This window comes from Ranitomeya variabilis, chromosome 7 (genome assembly GCF_051348905.1).
Source record: "Ranitomeya variabilis isolate aRanVar5 chromosome 7, aRanVar5.hap1, whole genome shotgun sequence".
Classification (NCBI taxonomy): Eukaryota; Metazoa; Chordata; class Amphibia; order Anura; family Dendrobatidae; genus Ranitomeya; species Ranitomeya variabilis.
The window spans coordinates 244,704,334-244,715,883 of NC_135238.1; the positions used below are offsets into that span (position 1 = coordinate 244,704,334).

The 11,550-nt window shown below is 53.3% G+C and overlaps 1 protein-coding gene across 3 annotated transcripts in view; it reads left to right on the top strand.

The window, feature by feature from the left end:
- The window catches only part of C1QL2 (complement C1q like 2), an 82,388-nt gene extending 72,507 nt beyond the window's left edge, over positions 1 to 9,881 (top strand). For 2 of the 3 annotated variants that reach the window (XM_077273418.1, XM_077273419.1), the window contains exon 2: positions 6,665 to 9,881. In XM_077273418.1, coding sequence (XP_077129533.1) covers positions 6,665 to 6,844 — 180 coding nt within the window. In that variant the 3' untranslated portion in view covers positions 6,845 to 9,881. The remainder of the gene's footprint in view (positions 1 to 6,664) is intronic. The other variant, XR_013217890.1, reaches the window with a different exon arrangement.
- Positions 9,882 to 11,550: the final 1,669 nt, after the last annotated feature.

Genomic DNA, 11,550 nt, shown 5'->3' on the forward strand with positions numbered 1-11,550 from the left:
CTCGGCTACGGCCACACACTCCTCAGACGGCGGCCAGTTGGGTCTGCCCATTGGTAGCTCCGTAAGGGCCAGTCCCTGCAACGATGGCGCATCTGGGGCTGTGTCGGGTGGTGCAGCCTCAAGCTGGGTCGGGTCGTCCCCACGCGGTGCTCCCGGCGTCGCCATCTTTGCTTCCTCTCCAGTGTCTTCTTCCCACGGTCTCTTTCGTGGGCGGCCCCATCTCCATGGTCCCCACTCTCCAAAGAGGATGAGAAGGCGGACCTCGGCTGCTGACGGACACATCCTCAAGATGCAAAAATGTTTTGACTGGGCGGCCATTGTCTTTCGCGCTCTTCAGCTGGTCCACGCCTACTCCACGCCCCTCTTCTCCTCCTGCGCTCTCCTCAGCACTGTAATGGCGGCTTGTTTTGGCGGCAAATGGCAATCCACAATCTTTGCAATAAGTCACAGTCCAAGTATAATAAATCACAGTTCCAAGGCACACATGACCTGATTCTTCAGGCTTAAGTAGATCCTGTTCGTGACGCCAAGTTGTAGCGCCCCCACTGTTGCAGGGCCGAGGGGTACCCGGTACCGGGCCTCTGAGTCTCTGTTCTGGGGTTGTCACAGTGGCTAGACCCGGTCCGTGACCCTGCTGAGGGGCGTACAATGAAGGTGGAAGGAATGGTGATGATGTTGTGGTGGTGCGGTGCAGGTCGCAGTAAATAACGAGGACACCAGGTTGCAGTCTCTTTACTGAAGGTCCCAGGATCCTCAGTCCGGAATACGGTTAACCGGGCTGCGCAAGTCCGGCCGGTCCGATGGCACCTCCAGAGTTCCCTTTGCAGGTGGAAATCTGTGCCTACCTTCTAGCGCTTGTGTGTTGTGGTCGTCCCCTGCTGTGCTTACGGGATAGTCCCCACAACTGTTGTGTCTGTTTCTGATGTTCCCTCACAACTCGATTATGATGTTCCTCTTCGTCCCCCAGATGATATGGCTAGGATGCACCCGTATGACGAGTAGGCTCGGAGTTCTTCCGGGACCCTAGCGTCGCCCCTCTCCTGTTGTTGCCCCCTATGTCTTCTTAGGTGAATTGGGTGAGACAGCCCGCCTATAACTGACTGTCCTGCCGTAGGTTTGAAGTTAGGCCTGGAGCTCTATACTTCCTCGGCGTTCCGGCCACCGGCTGCACGCCTCAGTAGGATGTTGCCTCGTCTTACAGCACGACTCCTACTGGTGCTTCTCCTTGTTGCGTTGATCTCGTTTCTCACTCAGCACAATAAACCTCGCTTCTTATCCTTTCTTGGGGTACCACCGCGATCAGGTGCAGGCGCGGTCCCGTAACGTTCTCTCTGTTCGCTAGGCCTCTGTCAGGATCCCACCCCTGACAGGGACCCCCCTGAGTCTCTCCCCGCAACACCCTCTGCCACAGGGTGTTGCCTGTTCGATTCCCAGTCAGCTTCTGTCTAACTTTCTGCCTAACCCCCAGTTTTACCAGATTGTGAGGAGTGGCCTAATATATAGCACCCTTAGCTCCCCCTGGAGGCCAGACTGTGAAGTGTTTTGGTGACTGTGATACCTGGTCAGAAGAACTCCTTCAGTGCCATCAGACGTACCATAGCCCCCCTTAGCGGCGGAGCATCAGTACTGCAACGACCAGGACTCTGGGGCGCTGCACTGCTTTAAAGGGAACCTGTCACCCCCCCAGGTGTTTGAAACTAAAAGAGCCACCTTGTGCAGCAGTAATGCAGCATTCTGACAAGGTGGCTCTTTTAGTTATTGGTGCTGTAACTGCAGAAATAATCCGTTTTGTAATTTGTCTTAAATACCTTTCTTCAGTCCTGGAGGCCGGCGTTTCCCCCCCTGCTGCAGACGCCACACAGCCGTCACTCAAGTCTTCTTGGCGCCGGGCGCCGCCTCCTCAGCGCTGTTTTGAAATGAGCCGGCGCCTGCGCTCTTATCCCCTGCCTGGTGCAGTGAGCGCTAACCGTCTGTCCTCATATGCAGTCTAGCTGACTGCGCCTGTGTGGCCGCCCTGCCTGTGAATCCCCACCCCACAGTGTCTTCTGATTTATTCTCACTGCGGGGCTGGGATTCACAGGCAGGGCGGCCGCACAGGCGCAGTCAGCTAAACTGCATATGAGCACAGAGGACGGGCAGCGCTCACTGCGCCTGCCCAAGGCAGGAGAAAAGAGCGCAGGCGCCGGCTCATTTCAAAACAGCGTTGAGGAGGCGGCGCCCGGCGCCAAGAAGACGAGTGACGGCTGTGTGGCGTCTGCAGCAGGGGGGGAAACGTCGGCCTCCAGGACTGAAGAAAAGGTATTTAGGACAAATTACAAAACGGATTATTTCTGCAGTTACAGCACCAATAACTAAAAGAGCCACCTTGTCAGAATGCTGCATTCTGACAAGGTGGCTCTTTTAGTTTCAAACGCCTGGGGGGGGGGGGACGGGTTCCATTTAAGGGGTCCTCTGGGGTGAAGTTATGGCAGCTAGATGGAATAACTTCCCACAGGTGAAGTGTATCCCCAGGGCTCCCGGTGTGTAGATGGAAGATGGTGAATAGTGCAGTAAAGAACGAGGACACAGGTTTGCAGTCTCTTTGCCTGGTTTACTGAAGACTTCAGGCAGCCACAGTCCAGGGCAACAGATCACAGGGCAGGCAGGGTCCGGCCAGCTTGGAAGCGAATCCAGAGTCCCCTTTACCAGGTGGAGATGAAAGCCTTCCTCTAGCGCGGCGATGTTGTAGCCCCTTACTGTCTGTGGCTTCTGATAAGGTCCTCACAGTTCTCTGTCCCCCATATAGGATAGGACACAAACCCGTTTGAGTGGTGACTCGAGCCTTTTTACAGGATCTCTATCATGACCCGGGCTCTATGCGTCACTCTGCCTCCTGGGTATTGAGGTGGACAGGTAACATGCAGTTCAGCTGTCCTGACGGTCTCTGCTGTAAGTCTTAGAGTCCCTTACAACCTCGGGGTTTCGGCTACCAGTTATCTGCGCTTCAGAGGGAGATAGTTCATTCGCAGCTGTCCTCCCCTGATGTCGCTCTCCTGTGCTTCACTCTCCTTCACGCTCACTGAACAATGTTCTTTCCTTCTGTATGTCTCTTTCTCCAGGGGCTGTAGTACTTCAGACTACAGGGCCCCTTCAGACATTCTGACACTCTCTGTCCCTCTGCTCTCTTATCTGTAACTCTCTTTCTGACTCTATTCCCTCCAAATCAGAATTTATATAGGGAATCCACCCATAAACAGGGTGTGGGCTCCCCCTTCTGGTCTGGAGTGTGAACATGTTGTGTGCATTGTGATTACCTAATAAAGAGATATCCTTCATCACTCCCAAGCGTAACATCACTCTCCCTGTGAGAAAAGCAATGTCACTGTGACAACCAGGACCCTGGGGCGCCACATAGCTGTCATAGGGGACACCATATACAATATAGAGAGGGCAAAGCACATCAGCCTGAAAAAAAACACCAAAATATATGGCTTAGAATTGGTTGGACAAAAATGTCTCATAATAAAAAATGATGTATATGAAGCTGACACAATGCCCTATGAAAATAATCAAGGAGCCTGAAAACAGGATAACTAACACATAATGAGCAATAATGTATGTTATAAATTCATGAAAACAATATCCAGACATAGGTTTATATATAATACCCTAGGTCAGAGGTGTCAAACTGCATTCCTCGAGGGCCGCCAACAGGTCATGTTTTCAGGATTTCCTTAGCATTCCACAAGGTGCTGGAATCATTTTGTGCAGGTGATTAAATTATCACCTGTGCAATACAAGGAAATCCTGAAAACATGACCTGTTGGCGGCCCTCGAGGAATGCAGTTTGACACCTCTGCCCTAGGTTATAATAAGCCTAAGGAAAGCGGTACTTGCTTACCGAGCTTAGCCCAGATTCAAGAAAGGACATGGTAGAATCCCTAACCAGAATACGAGTGAATAATAGCATGTGGTAATATACCTGTTAACCGATATGCTCCTGGCGTCTCCTGACCTTGACACGCGTTTCGCCGCCACCTTAGAAACTCCCATCGCCCCACTTTTCAGTTTTTGAATTTGCACAAAAATTTAAAATAACCAATAAATTTTGTTCAACTTCACAATTATGTTCCACTTGTTGTTGATTCTTCACCAAAAATTTACATTTGTTATCTTTATGTTTGAAGCATGATATGTGGGAAAAGGTTGAAAAGTACCAGGGGCCGAATACTTTTGCAAGGCACTGTAATTGACCTACCTTACTGTGGCTTGGATGGGTGGCCATTACCCAGGGGCCACAGTTGGACATCTCACCCCGGGCTCTGTATTCTGGGAACGCTCCATCCCCCTCCAGAGGGTGGTGGTAGTGATGTGGGCCTGTGGTTGTACGGTGGGAGTGATGTGGGCCTGTGGGGGGAGGGCGGATGGAGTGATGTGGGCCTGCGGTGGTGGGGAATGTGGGAGTAATGTGAGCCTGCGGGGGGGCGGTGGGAATGATGTGGGCCTGCAGGGGGCGGTGGTAGTGATGTAAGCCAGTGGGGGGCGGTGGGAGTGATGTGGGCCTGCGGGGGGCGGTGGGAATGATGTGGGCCTGCAGGGGGCGGTGGTAGTGATGTAAGCCTGTGGGGGGCGGTGGGAGTGATGTGGGCCTTCTGTGGTGGGGGATGTGGGAGTGATGTGAGCCTGTGGGGGGGAGGGCGGATGGAGTGATGTGGGCCTGTGGTGGTGGGGGATGTGGGAGTGATGTGAGCCTACGGGGGGCGGTGGGAATGATGTGGGCCTGCAAGGGGAGGTGGTAGTGATGTAAGCCTGTGGGGGGCGGTGGGAGTGATATGGGCCTGCGGGGGGTGGTGGGAATGATGTGGGCCTGCAGGGGGCAGTGGTAGTGATATATGCCTGTGGGGGGCGGTGGGAGTGATGTGGGCCTGCGGTGGTGAGTGATGTGAGCCTGCGGGGGGCGGTGGGAATGATGTGGGCCTGCAGGGGGCGGTGGTAGTGATGTAAGCCTGTGGGGGGTGGTGGGAGTGATGTGGGCCTGAGGTGGTGGGGGATGTGGGAGTGATGTGGGCCTGTGGGGGGAGGGCGGATGGAGTGATGTGGGCCTGCGGTGGTGGGGGATGTGGGAGTGATGTGGGCCTGCAGGGGGCGGTGGTAGTGATGTAAGCCTGTGGGGGGCAGTGGGAGTGATGTGGGCCTGCGGTGGTGGGGGATGTGGGAGTGATGTGAGCCTGTGGGGGGGAGGGCGGATGGAGTGATGTGGGCCTGCGGTGGTGGGGCATGTGGGAGTGATGTGAGCCTGCGGGTGTTAGGGTTGGCGGAACGCACCGAATATATTTATTAGATGGGATTGGTGCGTTTGCAACCCGGGATCCACCGTGCAGGAAAGAACCTGCTGCTAAGTAATTAGCGGCACTATATGGCGGTATGAACCAGCTCTGTTAGCTTCACAGAGCGGCCGAGAAAGCAAAGCTCTGTGCCCTGTTAGACTTTCACAGAGGCACAGTCTAACTACCCAAATGAGAGCAGTCAGTGGTCATGCATGCACACAAAACTCCTCGCCGGAGGTGCCAGCATTCTAGGGGCTTATTTCACCCGGGTCCCTGAATACACACAAACACAATCTCCTCGCCGGAGGTGCCAGCATTCTAGGGGCTTATTTCAGCCGGGTCCCTGAACACAAACTCACATGACCACACTGGCGCAAAGCACATAACTTAGAAAGATATTAGCGCATGGCCGTGCGGCCATGCGAGCCTTAAATAGCTGCAGCACGTACAGGACCTTCCTAAAAGGACCAATGAGAGGCTGCTACAGAGCCTGCGCACCTACAGGACCTTCCTAGAAGGACCAATAGATTTGGCTGCAGTACCTGAGCATGTGACCCTCGATCTCCACTGAGAGATCTTACCCTGGGCATGCTCAGTGTGTGCAAAGCAGGACTTAGTCCCAGAAAAGCCTGCTCGCCGCAGATCAGTGCAGGGTACAATAGCAGAGCCTGGAGACGCAGCAGTTACCCTTTGCACAGTATCAGTCTTAGTGAGACGCTGGGACCGACGTCTCCACTGAGCAGGCCCCACTGCGGCCGATGCAGAATGGGAGACCGCAGCAGACACGGATCGAGATTCCCCCTGTGCAGCAGAGGAAACTCGACTCCTAACAGCGGGGGGCAGTGGGAATGATGTGGGCCTGCAGGGGGTGGTGGTTGTGATGTAAGCCTGTGGGGGGCGGTGGGAGTGATGTGGGCCTGCAGGGGGCGGTGGGAATGATGTGGGCCTGTGGGGGGTGGTGGGAATGAGGTGGACCTGCAGGGGGTGGTGGTAGTGATGTGGGCAGGAAGCGGTTGTGTGAGCGGCCATTACTCAGGGATCACAGTCGGACATCTTGTCCCGGGCTCGGTATTCTGAGAACGCTCCTTCCCCCTCCAGCACAGCGCACGTCTGTATCCGAGTCCATTGCAGGAGGTGTGGATGATGCCATGACGAGCTGTGCTCTGTGCCTGTCGCTCCCATTCATTTCTATAGGAGTTATGGCCGCAGCAATCCCGGAGCCGGGATCGTCTTGGTGTGTCTGGTGGCTGTTGTTATATCACCGGCATATACGGGGTTAATCCAGGGTGCTTATAATTTGCTGCTATATTGGGGTTGATATCAGACCCCGGTAGTGACCTTGCTTCCTTTCTCCTCAGGTCCGGGCCAGCGCCATCGCCCAGGATGCGGATCAGAACTATGACTACGCCAGTAACAGCGTGGTGCTGCACCTGGACTCCGGCGACGAGATCTACGTGAAGCTGGACGGTGGGAAGGCGCATGGTGGGAACAACAACAAGTACAGCACCTTCTCCGGATTTATCCTTTACCCCGACTAGGATGGCGACCGCCACGAGTCAACAGGAAGGAATCCTCCGCTGCCGGCAGGGACTGCGCATGTGTGATGTATACAGAGCTCCACGTACAACAGTGACCCAAGAAGTGCATCACATCCATCCTCCTCGACCCTCATCCTATGCACATGAAGCCTGGAACACAGAGGACCTCTGGTGAAGAACACATGACACCATGATCCATGGACATCGTACACATGACAAATGCGCAAATGCTGACAACACCTGGCACTCGGCATCTCCCCCGCTACGGGTGACATTCGGCATCACCCCCGATACGGGTGACACTCAGCACCTTTCCCCGATACGGCTGACACTCGGCATCTCCCCCCGATAGGGTGACACTCAGCATCTCCCCCGCAACGGGTGACACTCGCCATCACCCCCGATACGGGTGACACTCAGCACCTTTCCCCGATACGGCTGACACTCGGCATCACCCCCCGATAGGGTGACACTCAGCATCTCCCCCGCTACGGGTGACACTCTGCACCATCACCGATATGGGTGACACTCGGCACCTTTCTCCGATACGGGTGACACTCAACACCTCCCTCGATACGGATGACTCTCGGCGTCTTTCCCCGATACGGGTGACACTCAGCATCTCCCCCAGATACGGGTGACACTCGGAACCTCCTTCAATATGGGTGACACTCGCTAACTCCCACGAAACGGGTGACACTCGGCACCACCCCTGATACGAGTGACACTTGGCACCTCCTTCGATATTTTCTGACACTCGGCATCTCCCCCCGATACGGGTGACACTCGGCACCATCACCGATACGGGTGACACTCGGCACCTTTCCCCAATTCGGGTGACACTCAGCACCTCCCTCATACGGGTGATACTCGACATCTTTCCCCGATAAGGGTGACACTCGGCATCTCCCCCAGATACGGGTGACACTCGATACCTCCTTCAATATGGGTGACACTCGCTACCTCCCCCGATACGGGTGACACTCGTCACCACCCCTGATACGAGTGACACTTGGCACCTCCTTCGATACGGGTGACACTTGCCACTTCCCCCCATTATAGATGACACTTACCATTTCCCCCAGTATGGGTGATGCTCTGCACCTCCCCCGATATGGGTGATGATCGCCACTTCCTCTGATATGGGTGACACTCGCCACTTCCCCTGATATTGGCGACACTCACCACCTCTCCCAATACAGGTGACACTCAGCACCTCCCCCGATACGGGTGACACTTGCCACTTCCCCCCGTTATAGGTGACGCTTGCCCCTTCCCCCTATATGGGTGCCGCTCTGCAGCTCCCCCGATATAGGTGACACCACTTCCCCCGATATGGGTGACGCTCTGCACCTCCCCAATATGGATGACACTTGCCACTTCCCCCCGTTATAGGTGACGCTTGCCCCTTCCCCCAATATGGGTGCCGCTCTGCAGCTCCCCCGATATAGGTGACACCACTTCCTCCGATATGGGTGATACTCACCACTTCCCCCGATATGGGTGACGCTCTGCACCTCCCCAATATGGATGGATGACACTTGCCACTTCCTCCCCATTATAGGTGACGCTCACCACTTCCTCCGATATGGGTGACACTCAGCACCTCCCTCAATATGGGTGATACTCTGGACCTCCACGATACGGGTGACACACACAGCAGATTACTTCTATGACTATTGAATTTTGTAAGTAACATACGAGACTGTCATGAACCACAGGTAACATTAGAGTTTGCATTGTTCCAATCTACGGTTACCTAACCAAACCAACCTATAGACGACATATGTACCTGACATGGATCCATAAACTGTATGACTGTGTATATAATAATCCCATCAATCATCACCACGTTCCATAGGGATATGGAACATCTGCTGGGGGTCTCATGACAGCTGCTGCTGGTGGTCTCATGATGGCTGCTGTTGGTGGTCGCATAAAGGCTGCTGCTGCTGGTGGTCTCATGATGGCTTCTGCTGATGGTCTCATGATGGTTACTGCTGGTTGTTTCATGATGGCTGCTTATGGTCTCATGATGGTTACTGCTGGTGGTCTCATGATGGTTACTGCTGGTGGTCTTATGACGGCTGCTGCTGGTGGTCTCATGACGGCTTCTACTGCTGGTTGTCTCATGACGACTTCTGCTGATGGTCTCATAATGGTTACTGCTGGTGGTCTCACGGTGGCTACTGCTGGTGGTCTCATGAAGGTTACTGCTGGTGGTCTCATGACGGCTGATACTGGTTGTCTCGACGGCTGCTGCTGGTAGTCTCATGAAGGCTGCTGATGGTGGTCTCATGATGGCTTCTGCTGATGGTCTCATGATGGTTACTGCTGGTGGTCTCATGACGGCTTCTATAGGTGGTTTCAGGACGACCGCTGGTGGTCTCATGACAATTTGACAATTGCTGCTGTATCGCCTTGCAACGGCTGCTGGAGATGGGCATGAGACTGCTTCAGTTGCTGGTCTCATGACAGCCAATAAAGGTGGTCTCATGACAGCTGCTCATCCTCCATCCCTGTAGTCAGAAGAGTCCATGATCCGGTGAGAAGAGCTCTCTGTGAAGATAGTTTTAGGATGAGTGCCCATATTGCGCTGCTTGGCTCTCAAGGACATGTGAAGGTTACGCGTGCAGCTTTATGTGGAGCCTTCTTGATGTTTCCAGGAACTCTGGGGCTTATAAGAACTTCATGGCTGCATTCTGGGTGATGGCTGCTCCCTCTGTCAAAATCATATTTTTCTTTTGCTATTGTGTTTCCCTGAGGATAAACATTGGTTGTCATTAATCCAGGACGTGGGCAGGGAGTGCATAAGGGGCTCTGAGGAGTCTTAATGCGGACACATTGCGAAGAGGTCAATCTGGAGACCACATGTCACTGTCTTTTCTGCTGCAAACTAGATAAAAAGTTTTTTTAGACAATGATTGTGACTCTGCTTCCTGTAATTCCCTGACAAGTTACTCTGTTCACGTGAGACTGAAGACACCCGGACTGCAGGACAGCAAGGAAGACCTGAATAAAGCCCTGAAGACCCTTGTATCTGTGTACTGATCCTGTGTTACATCTTGCATTATACTCCAGAGCTGCACTCACTATTCTGCTGGTGCAGTCACTGTGTACATACATTACATTACTCATCCTGAGTTACATCCTGTATTATTATTATTATTTATTTATATAGCACCATTAATTCCATGGTGCTGTACATGAGAAAGGGGTTACATACAGGGTTATAAATATTGTTTACAGTAAACGAGTTTACAGTGACAGACTGGTACAGAGGGGAGAGGACCCTGTCCCTGCAGACTTACATTCTACAGGAAAATGAGGAAGAGACAGAAGGTCGGGGGTGCAGCAGCTCTGGTGGTGGTGAAGCGGCAGCTCGGGTGGTGGTGAGGCGGCAGAATGGTTATTGCAGGCTGTAGGTTTTCCTGAAGAGATGGGTTTTCAGGTTCCGTCTGAAGGATCCGAGGGTGGTGGATAATCGGACGTGTTGAGGCGTGGAATTCCAGAGGATGGGGGATATTCGGGAGAAATCTTGGAGGCGGTTGTGTGAGGAACGAATAAGTGTGGAGGAGAGTAGGAGGTCTTGGGAGGATCGAAGATTACGTGAGGGAAGATATATGGAGATTAGTTCAGAGATATATGGAGGAGACAGGTTGTGGATGGCTTTGGAGATCAGTGTTAGTAGTTTGAACTGGATTCGTTGGGGTATTGGGAGCCAGTGGAGGGATTTGCAGAGGGGAGAAATGGGAATAGCGAGGAGAGAGGTGGATTAGTCTGGCAACAGAGTTGAGGACAGACTGGAGTGGTGCAAGAGAGTTAGCGGGGAGGCAACAGACGAGGGTGTTGCAGTAATCGAGGTGGGAGATGATGAGGACATGCACAAGAGTTTTAGTAGATTGAGGGCTGAGGAAGGGATGGATTCAGGCAATATTTTGAGTTGGAGGTGACAAGAGTTTGGACTTGCGGTTTGAAGGACAGGGCAGAGTCGAGAGTTACTCCGAGGCAACGGATTTCAGGTGTGGGAGAGAGTGTGATGCCGTTTACCATAATAGATAGATCGGGTAGGGGAAATGCATGAGATGGGGGAAAGATGATGAGTTCAGTTTTGTCTACATTGAGTTTTGGGAAGCTAGAGTTGAAGAAGGAGGATGTGGCTGATACACTCCGGGATTCTGGACAGCAGAGAGGTGACATCTGGGCCAGAGAGGTAGATCTGAGTGTCATCAGCATACAGGTGGTACTGGAAGCCATGGGACTTTATGAGTTGTCCTAGGCCAAGGGTATAGATTGAAAAAGTAGGGGTCCCAGGACAGGGCCTTGAGGGACACCAACAGAGAGAGGGTGGGATGAGGAGGTAGTGTGGAAGTGGGAATCGCTAAATGTGCGGTCAGAAAGGTATGAGGCAATCCAGGACAGGGCAAGGGAATGATGTAAGGGCAGAGAGAATCTGTAGCAGTAGGTGGTCGACTGTGTCGAAGGCAGAGGACAGGTCAAGAAGGAGGAGGATGGAGAACTGTCTGTTAGCTTTGGCTGTAAGTCATTAGTAATTTTGGTCAGGGCAGTTTCAGTGGAGTGGTGGGCACGAAAGCCAGATTGGAGGTTGTCAAGGAGAGAGTTAGATGAGAGGTGGGAGGAAAGTTGAGCATGAAAATGTTGCTCAAGGAGTTTTGAAGCAAATGGGAGCAGTGATATGGGGCGGT